Source organism: Corvus kubaryi, unplaced genomic scaffold, assembly GCF_017639235.1.
Source record: "Corvus kubaryi isolate FWS band 111438036 unplaced genomic scaffold, C.kubaryi_AGA036_p1.0 37334, whole genome shotgun sequence".
NCBI lineage: Eukaryota > Metazoa > Chordata > Aves > Passeriformes > Corvidae > Corvus > Corvus kubaryi.
In genome coordinates this window covers 9,997,774-10,015,575 of record NW_024581108.1, presented here as the reverse complement: position 1 = coordinate 10,015,575, position 17,802 = coordinate 9,997,774, and the positions used below count along the sequence as shown (strand labels likewise).

General features: G+C 40.4%; 1 protein-coding gene across 3 annotated transcripts in view; it reads right to left on the bottom strand.

Annotated features, from left to right (window-relative positions):
- Positions 1-1,016: 1,016 nt before the first annotated feature.
- Positions 1,017-17,802, bottom strand: part of TGFBR3 (transforming growth factor beta receptor 3) — a 116,248-nt gene continuing 99,462 nt past the window's right edge. For 2 of the 3 annotated variants that reach the window (XM_042030234.1, XM_042030233.1), the window contains exons 14-17: positions 17,402-17,522; positions 13,394-13,429; positions 11,270-11,377; positions 1,017-5,025 (exon numbers count right to left, since the gene is read on the bottom strand). In XM_042030234.1, the coding sequence (XP_041886168.1) occupies positions 4,907-5,025; positions 11,270-11,377; positions 13,394-13,429; positions 17,402-17,522 (384 nt within the window). In that variant the 3' untranslated portion in view covers positions 1,017-4,906. Of the gene's footprint in view, positions 5,026-11,269; positions 11,622-13,393; positions 13,430-17,401; positions 17,523-17,802 lie in introns of those variants that run through there. The other variant, XM_042030235.1, reaches the window with a different exon arrangement.

Below are 17,802 nucleotides of genomic sequence, written 5' to 3'. Positions count from 1 at the left end.
ATGTCTAAAAACACTCATGCAAATCTATCAGAATTCATTGGCTAATACTTGCATTTTAAAATTAATTCTACACGAGACACTGATCATGCTTTCACACCCTGTTTCAATCAAAATATAATTTTTACAGGCAGAAGGGAATAGCAGCTCCAGCAACTTTCAGTTGAGGTTCACTCTATGGAGCTCATTTCCACAGGAAAACAAAATTGTCTTGATTCAGAAACTGAAATATGGTTGTTGTAAAGCAATACATCTATTGCACCTCTGTGAATTGTGTCATAGGCAGCATGTAAGCTTAGGACTGCTTCTAATTAATAGCCTTTTCTGTACTGAAGGAATCTTGGTTTTTAAAAGTGGTCATTAAACATTTTAGATTCCCTTACCAAGGAACTCTCTTTTGTGAGTCAGTAACTACAACCTCTGAATAACCCGGGGAAAAACCGCTGAGGCTGCTCCCCTCAAGTGCCATAAAGAATATTCTGCACAAGAAATACAGGAAGCAAATTAGTAAGCAGGGTAGTAAACACCCGAATTCTTGTCCTGCTGATACTCAGCCAAACTATCTGCTCCTGCACACGAAGACCCTTCAGTGATGAAAACACTGTCTTGCTCACATGTCTCCAGTGTACCTGTAGTCACAGGTACAACCCACCGGCACTCTGCCGCTGCAGAGCCTTGGGCTTGACTGTGCTCAAGCCAGGCTTTGTGCAGAACTCCACTGAGGCTGTGTCTTGACATGCAACAAGTAAATGCCCACAGGACTGGACTTCAACTTAGAGCAAAGAACAGCAGCATTTAACTAAACATATCTACTGGTTTCTGCGAGAAGCCACGATACTGAGTAGTCAACCGAAGCCAATGGATAAAAGAACTCAGAAAGGAGAAAACAGAAGTGGACGGAAGATCAAATGCTGCACTTAATTCCCACTGAAATTTATGGGACATGAGGACAGGCCAGTGAGACAAAATTTGATCTATTGTTGTTGGCTCTGTACAACTTAAATGAATAATGACATCAATTACTAATAAATTGATATATACTTTATTATGCACAAGAGACTAAGATGACATGACACTGTTGTTATCAAAACTGTACAACTATGCATTTCCACAAGGCTCTGAAATACTGAATGTAATATGAAATACAAATGGGGTGTTCAGACTGGCCACAGGTATTAGCAAGTAAATGTCTCCCTTTCTTAGATTTAAAAAAACCATCTGGCACTTGCATCTAAAAGAAATATACTTATTTATTCAAAGGTGAGAATACTGTGTTTGGAACTGGTAGGAACACGGCAGCGAAGATCTGATAATGCTATGAACATCCCAATGAACGACAAACAACAACAGGGCACAACAGTCACCTCACACGAAGGGCTGCCAGCACAACCAACAGTACAGTCTTCTTGTGAAGCATGAGGTAGATATACGTAACAGAAAGAACATACAGGGGAGAAATGGTTAGGAAAGAGCAGCGGGAAGGTTACAATCATCAGCATCTACAGACATTTTGTAAAATCCATTTCCATGTGGAAAATGCTACAAAAATAGCCTAACACAGAAAGATCTGATCTCTTGAAACACAAATGTAGTAATGTCCAAAGCCAAATGCTGTAAAAGGTTAGAGTTAGCGATTAGACAACACATGATAGAACAAGCAGTCTACTTTGGAGTTTAAGTATACTACCAATAGCTTTTACAGGCAGAAGGTGTCCATTTTAAGCCCAATCCTCTCATTCTTACATAAGAAGTTCCTTCGCAGTTGGTTCCATCATGCTGAAATTAACCACTGACTCCATCCATCCAAACCCCTGCTCTAACACCCTCTGCTGGGACTGGAGAGTCTGGCCTTCCAGACCCCACAGGGCTCTGCCATGTGAGTCCAGCGTGGCGAGACCATGTGGGACAGAGGTGGAATCAGTGGCATGCGGGAGCTGCCACACCACACACAGAAACTGGCAGCAGAGACAAATGGCTGCTACAAAACCAGAGCCTAGAGGTGTATCAGGCTCTGAGCTGAGGGCAGCTTGACAGCTGCTGCGAAGTACTACACATTTCTGTAATAAAGCTATTCACTGGGAATGCTTGGGGTTTGGTTCTCTCTCTCTCTCTCTCTCCTTATTGAAGCAGAAATGGCTGTTCCATCTGCTAAGTAATCATGTGCCATTTTGGTAAACTCCAACAGACAATTAACTCAAGTGTATTAAAAATTCTGAATTAAATAGCTGAGTACACCAAGTTCAGTTAATTTAAACTGTATTTCACACACAAGTCAACAAATCAAATCTTTGACCTTTATATATTTTTGGTTTATCCAATGGTAAATATAAATCTGTAAATTATTTTAAAATTAGAGTAAATTTTTTATAAAAAGATTGATAATGCAGCATGTTTCTCTCAAAAATATACAATTATCTATTTTACACAGAATTTTTCAACCTGTCCATCCCAACAACCAAATCTAATACTTCCTATGAGAAACTACTTAATAAAATATCTGAGGAAGGAAAGGGTTAAAATGGGGAAAGGAATTTACAAAATATGTAAATTTCACAGTAATTGAAATTAAACATTTCATATAGAGTAACTTACATTTATCTAAAACATTTAAATATATCTTTATACAGAAATTTAATGTAGTAAAATATAGCTATGATTGAACTTAAAGACTCTAGTCTTCTTTGAAGACATCTTTAAAGACTTTACACATAGAATATGCTTTAACAATACATTCTGCTGAAGGTTAGGCAAAGCGCTTTCTTTTCAACCACACAGGTAGCACATTCATCCTCCCCACACCCTGGAGCAGAGCCAATCCTGCATACCCTTATGCACAGGGATAACTACACTTACATGACACCCTGTCCATGTCACCAGGACCACCACTGGCCTGCTAACATAAAACATTTTTGCATGTGTAACTCTAAGCACCCACTGCCTGCATGGACACTGAGACCAGCCTTGGTGTTCAGAGCCAAACGTGCTTCCAATCGTGAGGACAAGGGGTGCAGTTACTCATTTGCATAGGTGGTCACAGGATTAGTAACAGATTTGATTTAAAGTGAGTAACACTCTGCCTCATGATCCTGGGCACTTAAATCTATTGCATATGTTGCACTTGGACCATCCTGACATCAGCAAGGCACAAGTGTAGAATCGGCAAGAAATCCGCAGCTCAGACTTCAGAGCAGACTATCACTTGAGTGTAATGAAGTCCCTTCTTCTCTTGCAGAACACAGGTAACCTTCACTACAACTAACGAAAGTTATTCATCTCATTTTTAGAGGAAAACAATGCTCCTTCTTCCTCAAAGAAGGATCAGTAGAACACATTACAAAGTGGCAACTAACAGTCAAACAATTACATGTTAAAAGTGTCTTTTTTTGCTTTTCATTTTGCATCAATTTGAAGGTCAAGATAAGGTAATGACACTAGAAAATAGAGTGACAATTAGTACCTTTCTGCCATTTCCGTATTCTGATACTACTTTGGGACAATCCAATCGTAATATTCATACAACAGTTTGACACAAACAACTGCACAACTTTTTCCAGAGAATAGCAAACAACAGGCACTACTGTACATTCCTTGTGCCTTCAAACTCATCTCTTATTTCAAAGAGACTTTAGGTTAGCTAAAAGATTAGAACCAAATCAACTTCTTTATCTCCTCTATTATAAACTGAAGAAAGTTTTTAATTTTTTATATATATATATTTATAGATTACATATTTATGTATGGAAGGAACGCTGTGTCAATTTCCAATTGGTAAAGTGGTAAGTTAGGCTCTGTCTACCTTGATATATATCTATTTACATAAAGACATTGCCATTAAAGGTACACACCCATCTGTTAGTGCACAAGACCATTCTTTGTCTTAATGTTTGTGTGTGCCTGCATTTGGTATAGCATATCAAAAAATCTCTTATAAAAGAGCTTTGGCCCATAAAACGAGAGGGAATGTTAGAGTGTGCTCTTTTCCAATTACCAAATCAATGAGTATTACAACAAAAATACCTGGAACAAACCTGAAGCTGCAAACACAACAAGAAAGCAAATGAGATGCTGTAGCTGTAAGCTGAACAAAACAAAGATTACTCAAAAGTGGCTAAACATAGCTGAATAATAAAATGTTATTTACCAAGGAGATCGGACATTGACGCTTTCTTGCTCAGACAAAGAGAAATCCTTTGACCTAAGATCATCTTTGTTCTGCTTATCTTATGTAGTGATAGGACAAGGAGTAATGGCTTTAAACTGAAATAGGGCAGGTTTAGATTAGACATTAGGAAAAGCTCTTTTCTGTGAGGGTGATGAGGCACTGAACAGGTTGCCCAGAGAACATGTGGCTATCCCATCCCCAGAAGTGTTCAAAGGCACATTGGATGGGGCTTGAGCAACCTGGTCTAGTGGAAGGTGTCCCTGCCCATGGCAGAGGGTTGGAACTAGGTGATCTTTAAATTCCCTTCCAACCCAAACCATTCTGTGAGTCTATGACTGAATTCCCTTAATGAATACCTTGTCAATGAGAAGGTTCAGGGAAAGGAAAATATCATCTAGACAAAGCAGCATTTTTCCAAACTGGCATAGATTTCACATTGAGGGCCCACAGACCCCTAGAACAGGTTGCAGTACTGTAAAATTAGTAGCTTTGTCACATGTAGCATAACATGCTAACAAGATCCAACAGGCTGCGTTCACTCATGCATTGTGTGCTCGTATACACACACACACACACACACACACACACACAGTGGCTTCCCCAAAAGAAAATCAGTTTGTTTTTTTCCTGTAGAAAAATCTCTCCTTATTTTTTTCAGAAGCAACCAAAACCGAAACTTTTTAACGTTAAAACGCTGCTGTCCGATGTCCACACGCAGTCCTGTGCTGCTCCTCAGCTGTCCCCGAGTTAGGTGGCACTGCTGCTGGAGCAGGGAGTGCTCTGCGTGCTGCCAATGCTGTGCGCTGCGCTGCTGTTCTCGGAGGCTGGTGGCGACGTAGGGACCTGCTGTCTTCCCGCTGTTTCCCCTGAGGGACAGGCAAGAGAAAAAGTGGAGTCAGGAGAAGGGAAACTGAAAATGTTGTCATAGAAAACAATAATCCATTTCTTCCCAGTCTTCCTCTTCTGGTGGTCTGTTTTTCCATGCAATTAATATATTGGGTAACAGACCTTAATCAGAGAATCACTGAAAATGTTACTAGACTTTGGCACCTAAGCATTGCTGTGCACATGGGGAAAATAACACCGCTGTTTCCGTGAGCATTTTACAAGCAGCTGATGGAAACTGCCAAGATCAACATTGTCTATCTTCTGTTGTCAGCTGTCACTCAAAATGGGTCCTATTACACAACTCAGACACTTTATAGGTTTGCTGTTTCCAGGAAAAAGGCCAGGAAATGTAGACTTTAGTTTTAATGCCAGTTTATAGAGCAGCATGTTTGCTAAAAGTGTAGCTCAAGAGAATGTTCGTCAATCAGCTGGATACCACATATCCTGAGACACAGCCAGTTTTCTTCATGCAGAAAAATAACAGGCTATCCTGAAAGCTTGACTTGATTTACTTGTAATACAACATGCAGGAAGCTTTCCTACAGCTACCACAGTATGTGCAGCACTTAAAACCTGTAGTGAGAACATGTCTCACCATTTCTTGTTAACTGTTTACTGACAATAAATTAAAACCCTTTCATTATTTAGATTGCCAAATCAAGCACCTGGAGTCTCCTCACACCCCTTCTGCACCTGTGGCTGGGATTCCAAGGGAAAAATCCAGCTTTCAACTAAGCACGAAAGTAATAATTATGCTATTTAATGCCTAAAAGATCATAATGAGGCCACATAGGAAACCATAACTGTGGCATTTTTAAAGTTACAGTGCTCAAGTCTGTAACCTTAGCAATATTACAAAATAGTCTCTTCGAAACAGATGGCAAGACTTAAGTTTATATAATGTGCACTGTAGCTGCCCCCTCCCTTGAGCTCATCTCCAGGATGTGAACCTGTGATCTCAGTGCAGTAACAGTCACACTGCTGCTGCCTAGACTGCAGACCTGCCGTGGCTGCCAGTACCAGCACGGCTGCTTTCCCAGAGAAGGATCGAGACGGAAATGTTTTGCAGGATCGTGGGCAGAGCAATTAGGAAAAATCAAAGGCTAGTACATCTCCTGCCTCATGAGCTTACAGTGATGCAGCTCTCCTGCTCCACATTATCCTATGTTATCCAGAACCTGATGCCATAGGTCAGGTCTGCACACTTCAATTTTTCTTCCATGTTCAGGATTTGGTTGAGATCCCACTCCTCAGTGACTGCTGCAGTGACTGGCTGAAGGCTGGAGGCACAGCCTGCATCCAGAGGGTTACAGTGCAAGGACGAGGCAGCTTCCTCCCACAGGAGCTGCTCTGGCACATCCCCATGCCCTGTGTGCTGCTGCCCAGCTGCCAGAGCCCGAGCTTCTCGGAATGTGGCTGCGGAGGAAATGCGCCTTTAACGCTTCATGTCTCAGGCAACAGAATATCCTCCTGCAGGCTGCTCAGTACTCAGAGGTCTGCTACAAACAAGGGAGGTCTGAGGATTTCTCACAGCAGAAGTTGCAAGTGCTGTGTGTAATGGAGACCAGCAGGTTTGCCACTAGCTTGAGCCACAGCCACAGCTGAAGTGCACTTAAGGCCCCACAACACACAGCTCTTCCCTTACACCCCACTGGTTTAGGAACGGGGAGGAAAGAAGGGACAGGAGAGGACAGAAGAAACAACAAACTAAACTACTAAACCACACCACCCAGGAGGCCAAATAAACTTTTTAAAAGAGGGTGAGGATTTTGTTTTTAAATTCAGCATTCAGTCCAGCATTTACTCTAGTGAGCAGATTTTGAGTCTGTTTTTCCCAGTGTAAGAAGTAAGTATATAGTTCACCCATGAGCCGTGGATTTCTGCTCATAAGCAGCAGGTCAGAATCTACCCCCAGTCATCTGCAAATACATCAAGTTTCAGCTTTAACTTGCTTTGAAAATGGCTTTGCAACCCCCCCAGAATAAACTGTATCAAATCAAAGTATGTGTCATTGTGCTGTAAAGGCTTTCATAAACCTTGTTTGGATGTTTCTTCCCCTCCTGACTTGCTCCCTTGTCCTCCCGTTGTTTGTGTACATGTCTTCCTTCCTTTTGTACTACAGCATATATTTATAAAGGCAGCGATAAGCAAACTCCCTTTCATTAAAACTAAACAACCGAGCACAAACACCAGAAAGCAGCGAGGGGAGGCTGCAGACCCCCAGCCCTGCCGCAGAAGCCACTTGGGCGGTAGAGGAAGGGCGGCCGCTGGGCTCCCCCAGTGGGGCCCCCAGCCCCTGCCTCTCCCTGCAGCTCCACTGTCACCCATTTTACAAACCACATGGTTACACACAGCTTTGGTCAGCCTCAGTACATCAATGCAATCTGTAGGCACTTAAACATAAATTCATTTGTAAGCCAAACACATGTTGGTTTTATTTTATGGCAAAGTGAAAGTGCAGTGCCGCAGTCCCCAGCAAGCCCAATTGCTCACTCTCCCCTCTGAGCTCCTCTGGAAAGTGTCCTAGGAGGCATCCTCCCTTCTGTTTGGGTTGGAAGACCCCTGCCTTCCACTGTAATGGCCTCTGCAGCACCTCATTTCTAGAGCACCATCAGCAGCTCTGATACACCACAATCACTTCTTGAAGAATAACAAAATCTCAATGTTCTCAAGAATAAAGAAAATCCAAATCACAGTGATGTTGTGAACACACAGCCTAGCAACTGCATCTGGACCAGCTGATTTTTCCTGTATTTTATTTCCTCAACACCGAGCTAAACCGTAGCAAAGCTTTTTAAAAAGGGTATTCAAGAAAAGGATGTAAAGAAATGTAAACTATCACTGAAGAGGCATTCTCCATCTGTCTTTTTCATGTAAACAGCTTCATGTACCTCATGTTACCGAACCAGAACTGCTCAGAATGGACACATCTCATCTATTGACAGTAAACAAGCTTTTACCCATCTGAATGCGACAACATGCACTTTATTATTCACACTTAGGAAAGCTGCCAGTTGTACTCCCTGTCCAGGAAGTCTGAATGTTTGCTTTTCTATCTCCATTTGCCAAATATAATTGGTTGCTATGTCAGTTTACTTTAAATCAGATCCCATAAAAAGGGAGAAGTGGGGGAGGAGGGACACTTTTAACTTCTCGGATTTTGGAACATTTTATCCTCTTAACTTGCAACAGCGCCTGAAGAAGGAAAGCACGCTTCCTAAGAGAACACAGGGACAGATGTTTTCTTTAACACACTTTACGAGGTTTAACAGTCTCATTAACTAATCAGGCTTGTGCCTGTCCCTCCAAAACATACTCAATGATGCCTACTAAGACACATATGACATTGATACATATTCATATGGTTAAATTATGAAGAGTTTCTGCATTCATGCACACTGCAAAATTTTTGCTTCTTTACAAGACCCCAGATAAATGAGGTTAATTGTGACAAATGTCTGCTCTTTCGCTTAGTTCTTGGGTCCTCTCCAGGCAGGACCAATACCTTTCACGTCCTTTAACTGACTAGAGAAAGGATCAAAAGTACGGAGTCTTTTTGCAGACAAATCAGCTAAAATTCCTCCTCTGTTGTTCTAATATTAGCTTTCCCTCTCCTCTTACTACCCCCTGTATCATAGGACATCTCTACTCCATGCTGAATTGTTTCAGAAAACCTAGAGTACTCTAAAGCACAGCTGTGATGCTTTGGCAGAAATTTTTCATGACTGAAATCAGCAAAAGCTGATTGATGACAACACAACAATCCTTGCTCAGTATCTGGAGATTAAATTCTACCTATTTTGTAGTTCCTTTCTGCTATCACTTGCTTGAGGTTTTAATGCTAATGGCCTATCAAGATGAACAAAAGAGCTCATTCACATAACACTTCTTTGTCAGCAGCAGAGACACACTGATAAAAGTGTATCAGCAAATCTGCTACTGGCAAAAGGTGGCCTTTTGCTGCATTGCACATAGCACTACAGCAAAAAAAGTAACTTACTTCACACATCCCAAGCTGCCATTCTCTACCAGCAGTAGCTTTTATCTGTGCTCTGAGTATCAGCAAAACAGAGTTTTAGAATGAATTCATATTTTCCAACCTTTGGTCTAAATCATGTTAGAAATCCGGTACTAGTTACAACAAAAGATGAGATTTCAGAACACAATTCACCAATGTATAAATTCTCTATGACAAAAGACAGCCACTCTGTAGATGAAATTTAGATTATCTTTTTTTCTTCCCCTCTTCAAGTTAATAAAAGTCTGCACTGAGCTATAGAATGTTTCCACTGCAGCTGGATTATCTTGTCTGCCACAGCAGTTGTCCTCTAAGACACTGTGCCTGCCAGAGCCTTTGCTGCACTCTGCAAGTTATGCTTTGTAGATACAAGATACTATGCACAGAAAAATTATGTGCACAGGAACATAGTTTCACTTTCACAGTCCTTTGAAAATCAGAACCAGAAAACTTCCTAGATAATTTTTATCATTTCTGTGATTCTCTAATCTGATGAGTTACAGTGCCCCCTTTCTTTCTTATATTCATTTATTACTTTTTGTCTGGCCTTTTTCTCCACTTACTTTCTCTCAAACACAAAGCCAGAGCAGCTGCCCTCTCCACTGCTTGTATATGGTCACCATGACTGATGTGCTTTGCTAATATAATTCTTTTAATGGAATTGGTCCACGTTCTACTGCTGCTCAAGGATTTACCATGTTGGCTTCCCAGTATTCCTTAAGTACTGACACACAACATGTGTCTATAGATGGCTCTGTATGTGAATACAGATTGAACTTTCACAAATGCAGGACCAAAGGTAACAATTAGTTAAATTTTGTCGTTAATAAAGGTTACCAATATGGGAATTATTTTCTTAACTTCCATTTACTTGCTCAAATAGCACTTACTTTTCTTCCACAATGTTTCAGTACTTATATGAGACAGAATTATACAATTTATACATATTATCACAACCTTTAAATTTTCCATGTTTGCATCAATTCCAAACAAGTTTCATACATAGCTGATGCACTGAGAAGTATTAAACTGCTTATACAAAATTGTTGCTCTGCCAACTGGAAAGAACACCATAGTTTTTAGTTCTAAATTAACATAAGCTCCTAGGTCATAATGTTTACAGAAGCTCTGACCCAACAGGGCTGGATTCTCACTCCTAAATAGGTTCCATGATGTTTTAGATGCCAAAAATAACCCCTCTGCAGTGGGCTACAGGCAAATTTCAGTGCTCCAGAGCTGCCTAGGTTTGGAGTAATTGACCTCACATTTTTCCGACCTCCCAAAGATCTTGGTAGGGTCTTATGAGGTCAGAAGTGGAAGTAGTTGGGAGCCCAGCATACTCTAAGGATCCTGAGATACCCCCACAATCCACAAGCAGCCAAGGTCACATGCTGGAAATCAAGGCTCCATCAGTGTCCAGTCCTTGTCCGTGGCATACAGCAGAAAGCTCCCCAAATGCCCTCTTCTTTCAATACAGTGTTCCATTTTTGCTAATTTAGTTTAGCATGGGAGAAAATTCTAAGGAGATACTGGAAAATTATCTGTGCATAAAGGATGCACCAATTCAGACACATTCCTAATTATTTAGTTGCACACAATTAAGATTATATGTGACTTCTAGCAACTGAAAATAGTAGTTGAAGAATGGAGGAATAAGTAATTGTGGCAAAAATTCTATGTAAGCAAGGCCCAAAACACTTTTCAAGTCTAGTTATATGCAGAATAGGTCTGTTTAGACAAAGCATTCTCTTAACCATTTGGCCCACTTCTTGTACACATCAGCCTAATGTACTAACTGAAAAAAAAAAAATCTTACAAAGTAGTATGGGAACCAAAGGGGATCCATTAACTGAAATATTAACTGAATTTGAAATACAGAGATGCTATTAATGATAATACACAAGCCAGGAATACTCAGTTTTACTCATGTCCCAGGTGAGTTTTCAAGACTTGCATTTAAAATCATTTCAGCAAATTTTAAACCATAACACGTAACATCTCTCTTTAGGGAAGGGCGGGTATCACTCAGCTGATATGCAATAGAGGCTCGTGGGAGGAGCTGCTGGAAAACTCATGAGTAAGAAGAGAAAGCAAGAAAATAAAAAAGCCCAGGATAAGCACTACTGGCTCCCTTGCCCTTCCCTGCCCCATGCAGCAGTTCAGAGGACTCCGTGTGTCCCGCCCTGCTGAGGCCCCGTCCGTACCTGTGCGCGAGTAGATGAACCAGAGTGCTCCCGTCAGCAGGGCTCCGATCACGAATGCCGCAAAGGCGATGCCCACCACCGTCAGCGTGTCCAGCCCGTACAGCACGGCTGCACAGGGAAACACACATAACACGAGCACTTCTTATTTCAGTGGCAGAACCCATTTTATACAAACTCACCCTTAATCCTCCATGGAAGAGCTTTTTAAAATTTCACAGTTAACTAAGCACCATTTTGAGGAACAGACTGGCAGAGTTGCATCAAGGAAATAAAAGTGATGCTTTTAAAGTGGCTTCAGTCCAACCAACTGTTCCACATCACAAAGTAAAACTCCAGCTCAGCACACCCAAATCTGGAAAATGTTGCAAAAATTAAGCATTTTCAGTTGGCTGTTAACAACTTGCTTTCAATTAAATATTCATTTATCTTTAGAGTGTGTTTTAAAAAGGCTGAGAGTTTTTGGCAAAACTGCTTTTCATTTAAATGGCCTAACATTCAAGCAAACTTTCCCCTACATCTCCTCATGTTCAGTCTGAAATCTAGGTGGAGAACGGAACTGCTGTTAATAGGGAAGAGATGCCAGCAAAAAAAGTCAGCAAAAACATAAATAGAAACAATTGTTTTTCACATTTGGCAATGCTTTCAATAACTGAAATTAATTCCAGAACACAAAAATAGAAGCACACACACACGTAAATCACTTTCTAGGGGAGAGGCCCTTTTGTAGGACCATTTCAAGGGTAACAGCATCTGGTTCCTGGGTAATTGGCCCCCCAGTGCTAATCATCCAAACAGAAAAATTTTTTGCCTCTGTGTTTTTCTTTTTGGCAATTAGAAATACTTAAAAAAATAATAATCACTAAGCAATCATTTGGGGAAATTTCTTCTTAAAAAACTGATTTCTAGTTTCAGTATTTTTAATGTCTCCCATTGCAGAAAATCACTTAGGCCAGTGAATAACATTTTACTGACTATGCTGGCCAGGAAGTGAGCTGACTCCATCTTAGTAGTATCCTTCAGTGGAATTTTCAGTTCTCAGAACACAACCAACACCCTCCCTTTGCACATCCTGCATCCAGCACATGTCCCTAAGGACATCCCCCATCCTCATTTGACAAAAGTCTTCCCCAGCAGCTCCTGGTGGCAAGGGCCTTCAGGACCCATTTCTGGGTGCCTGTGACCTAGTTTGCATATACACCACCTGACAGATATTGTCTTAGAAGGTTTTTCTTTCATTTTATCTATGCGACTGTTTCTGGTTCCTTTGGCTACTTCTAGTCATTTCAGATGCAAACACAAAAGACTAAACTCAACTGTTTTTTTCCACTGGGCACCAGTCAGTGTCCTCTTCCCTTAGGAGGAAACACAGTGGAGAGAAGAAAATTGTGTGGAGAAGCAGCAGAAGCATAATTTATCACTGCCTTTGCTACTTTGAACAAATTTAGTCTTGACAGGGACAGGAGCAGAGGAAAAACCTTCTTTGTACTTCCTCTTTAAATCTCCCTTTTCTCCGTTAATTCTTGCTTTTGGCTGCGCATTTATCAGCACCTTCCTGTTTATTATTTTCTTCTAGTGCTGCTTCTCTCCTTTCCTGGGTCATTAATCAACCCTGATTAATTCACTACACCAAGACAACATTAAAACCAGAGAAATTAATCGGTATCAAGGCAGTGATCTCATCTAAGCAAGGCCTGTAAGTGCTGGTGCTGGAGTACCTGGGGCTGTGGCCAGCTGTGGTGCAGGATAGGAGTGAGGCTGAAATAGGACACAGGTAGGGCACAGAGGCTCTGAGGGATGGCACTGCTGCCCTAGAACTGGTATTGGGAAGCAGTGGTCTCAGCAGAGAAAGGGGAGGTAACACACACACATCAGCACATGAACTTGCTAAGGCTGAGACTCTCAGTGGTGTTTGTGCAAACTTGATTGTCACATACACAAAAGGTCACAGTCCTCCTCTGAACACTGATGAGAACCTCTCAATTAACAATACAGTCAGAATTCTGTTCTGTCTCTGAATTAAATATGCACACACTCAGAAAGCTTGAAGAGAATTTTCTTAATTTATCTAATGCTTTCTAGACAGACGTTTAAAGCTTAAAAGAGATTGTTTTAAGAGTTACTTACGTGGCTGTCTCACGTTTGGCTTTGGAAGAGAAGGATCTAATTTAAAACAAAGAAAATGCACAAAACATTAATCAGATGGGGTTCCACATGCAGCCTACAAACTATGCAGGTTCTCATCTGACAGAAAGACTTTAATCGCAAATTTTACAAACCATGAGTTTCAGGAAGAGCAGCCCAACTTCAGTAATCTCACTCATCTCAAAAAAATTCTATTCATATATTAATTATTCCTCAAGGGATTCTAGATATAGTTCATGCATCATATATTTTGCTGGCAAATACACTGCAACCTTTCCCAAATCAGATGTCATCAGGTGTGACCTACAGTAACTCTGGTTACTCCTCTGTGGAGCTCTTAAAGATCACAGATTGTGAAGGAACAAAGATTGTTTTAAGGTGATTACATTCATCTGACCACTTGTTAATCATAAATACGAGATACCAGCACACTAAAGCACACACACACACACTCTCTCTCACTAAAGAATGGTGAGTTTTATGGCACAATACATACTGCTTTGTCCAAACTGCATGAATGTGTGTTGATTCACCCATTTTCCTGAGTCCTACTTGGTATTCTGTCTTGGAAGTTGTGTGCGTTTTTTGGTTTGGGTTTTTTTTTTTAATTATATATAAGAAATAAAAGATCATAGGTATTGTTCAAAAATCAAAGCTGTTATTCAGGAATATCAAATATCATCATCCTAGTGATGAAGATATCACCATGTAACAGAAAGAGACAAGTAAACAAATGTTTAAAAATTGAAGAATTTCCCCTTCTTTTTCCTAACTGGTCCTTCTTATCTTTCTCCAAGAATGCCACCTCAAGCAGAAGAGCCAGAGATTCTGGCTTCAGACTCAGGGAACTGTTTGGTTAGCTGCAGTGTGATTCTGGATTGCCCAGCAACTCAGGGATTTCATTTATATTCTGGCATATCTGAGTGCATTCAGTGCATCAGATGTAAAAGGATTTGATAAGACAGTGTTTCAGTACTTGTTTTTGTATCTTTAGCAACTGGAAAAAATAATTTAATTAATTACTATGCCAACATAACAGCTCAAAAATATTGAAAAGAAATATATTTATTTATTGAAAGTGTTCTTAAACAAGACTATGCTTCTAACTTCTAAAACACAGATGGCAGTGCCAAACTTCCAGCAACATCCTTTAGACCATTAGGCTCTGAGACACATGTGCCTACAAAATCCAAAAAATAATTTTATTCTTAAACTGTGTTATTGTGTCTTATTCTAACACATGAGTATCTCTTTGGCAGATGATAGGAAATAGGTGGAACAGTAGTAGGAAACATAGAGTAGTGAGAACATAGAGGGGTGGAGGCGGGGTATATGCACAAATAATCTGGAAAGTTATCAGGTGCACATAACAGCAACAGTATAACTGAATGTAAGATCTATGAGGAGGGCTGGACTGAAACCAAGGAGCCCTGAAAAGTACAAACATGGGTAAGGGCACTATCAGATTGTCCAAACACTCCACTAGCGTATCTCAAGTGCCAAGAAAATGCCTTCTGAGCTGAGGGGAAAATGAATTTTCCATGCTATTTCTATCACTGGCCTCTCTACAGAGAATATGAAATCAGCTAATGATAAGCTGTGTAGCTCATTACCAATTTTCTTCAGTCATCAGTTCTTACATTTACTTTATTGTGATTTGCTCAGAGCAATTCAGAAGCAGTGAAAATCCTTGAGGTCTATGAAAAACATCTAATTTAAAAACAAGTGCTGCCAGCCTTTAGAATTATCATCATTTTCTATACCTCTGTAGGATAGAGACACTTGTTAGTTGCCCGTTTGACCTTCTTTCTATGACCTGTCTCCTTTTGCTGTAAAAATAATAATCTAAAGTTTCTGCACTTAGCAGAAATCTGAACAACACTGGTCGATTATTTCAACAGAACAACATCTATTTCCTAGCACATAAATGGCCATCCACTGCCTTTCACGGGAGTGGGGGAGAGCATGGGGAAATGCAGGAATGCAAAGGGAATGTCTGTGGCATGGAACTGTGTTTTAAGCACTTCCATTAGGATCTACTGTAAATTCTCATTTAGAGATAGTACTGTGATTTCTAATACTGTCAATGACAGTTATAAGCTTGTCTGAAGAAAAAAAACCACCTTTGCAATGACCAGTGTGTTCTGACTTTTGAAATGTCAAGCACATGACTTTCATATGTGGCTTGATGAGCAGATCCAGGGGGAGTATCTCACATAGTGGGGTTTTCAATACTGAAAGCTGGTTCTGTTCGCATCAAAGAAAATGAAGAACACTACCTCTGAGAGGTAAGTTCTCCTGTTCAGTAATGTGATATAATTTCTTCTCCAAGTCTTAGGTTCACATATTGGCCGACAACGGCATTTGGCTTTAAGAAAGGGGTTTTGATTCACTGCACAACAACTGCATACCAACAAAGCTACGTTGTTAATGTGCCACTTTGTATTATGTCTGAAAGCTGGGATATGCTGGGGAGATTTCCACCAAGCGTCCCACAATTAGACTAAATCATCCACAACGCAACAAAATACTCTATCACACTGTTGTCCTGTAACTAATCTTTATAAATTTAGCTTGTCTTTGCACACTGAGACCTTGTGCCTCTGACAAAGGCAACATTCTGAGTGGAGCCCAAGATGGGAGCTGTGCACAATGCTCCACACATCATAAGGAAAAGAGAGCTGAAGTACGAGTCTGTTTATTGAAAGCTGAATTTCAGTTGCAGGATTTACTCATTCCTAATAGAAAACCTACTGAAATAATACGAGAGCTGAGCAAAATAAAAGTCCAGAATCAGGCCCAAAGCACAGTTTTAATTATAACAGTGACAGATCAAGTACTTGATTTTAATTCATAGTGGATTTGATCTGTATTAACAAATTTGTTAAAAACCCTCCAAATGAAGTATGAGCTGACTTTCAGAGTTAGACAGAAACAGTTGCTGCCTATGTCCCTTAGCAATGCTGTATGGTACTTTAAATTATTCAAAGACTAAACAGCATGCACTGTAAAACAGCAGTTACAGGACTCCTGATGCCCATCCTTTTGATGCCCCCTGAAAAGCATTCCAGAGGTCAAACAGCGTTTGGACACTATCGGAAGATTTTGGTGTGTATGTAAAGCCACTGAAGCCTCTTATGAGACTACAATGCAAATACAAAAAGAAAAGATAAATGCACATATTTTCTGCTAGGATTGCATCAAAACATGACTGATGCTGTTGTCAGAGTGACCTACTAAGAAAAACTTTCAAATGAAATGAAACTGTGAGAACAGTTCTTACTTCCCTTCACAGGGCACATTCTTAAACTAGAATAAGGTCTCATCATGCTGTTTGGCATTATCTCATAATGCATTTCAGCCTCTCCAACTCCTTCAACCAGTTACTAACCACACTCTTTTATTTAAATAAAAAAAAGATTGGTTATGATTGTTTCATAATCAAACAAGTCGCACCCAAGTGGAGCCCCTTTGTGCACACTATCCTTTACTCTTCGTAGTTTAAGGATCTAGTGAGTCTCCAGCGGCCACCTCTTTGCATTACAAACTTACCAGGCTTTAACATCCTCAGTACTTTGCAATTCCATTGTTATTATTCCTAAATTTATATTTACAAGCACAATAAATAAAGGATACAGCAGGGAGCAGAACACTCCCTTTTCTCTCTGGGCAACAAGAAATTGCTCCAAGTGCTACTGCTACATTCATACTTCCAAAACCCATGTTATTTTGTACTAGTCTGAGTATTCCTTTCTCCATGCTTGGCAAAACCACAAGTCCAGAGAACAGAGGGGCTTAAAAAATGGCAGTGAATTGCCCTGATGACTGCTGCCAGGGAAATATCCAAACAAGTAACATCTTACAGGCACAGCATCACCACAAGATTATAGAATGTCGCATACTTGTTGCGCTCCCTCATTTCAGTGGCTGTATGTTACACAATATTATATATATATAGCATTATTAAACAGGTCAAGCTCATTTTCATACCTTCTTGTTTTCCTTCGTGTGTTATTACAACAAGGGGCTTGGTGAAGGTTTTCTTGTTGTGCATCATGGCAAGGATCATATCCACATTGAGAGAGGTGCAAGCTTCATCAGGAGGAATGCACTGGAATGCAAAGAACAGTGTGAGGTCAGAGTCACCCATCTGCCAGGACAGCTGTGCAAGTTGCACAGTTGCCTCATTACCAGTTTTACCCTACACAATTTATCAAAGAATGAGAACCTCCAAACAACCTTCTCTTTTGTAGCAATCAGATTACAATATTATCCAATATGGTGCATGTTTTTGGAAATTAAAGCTAACATTGTTTGTGCTTTGGATATGGATAGAAAAGATAAACTTGAACCACTTGTGCAATAAAAAGCAATTTCTACTTGTAGCCACC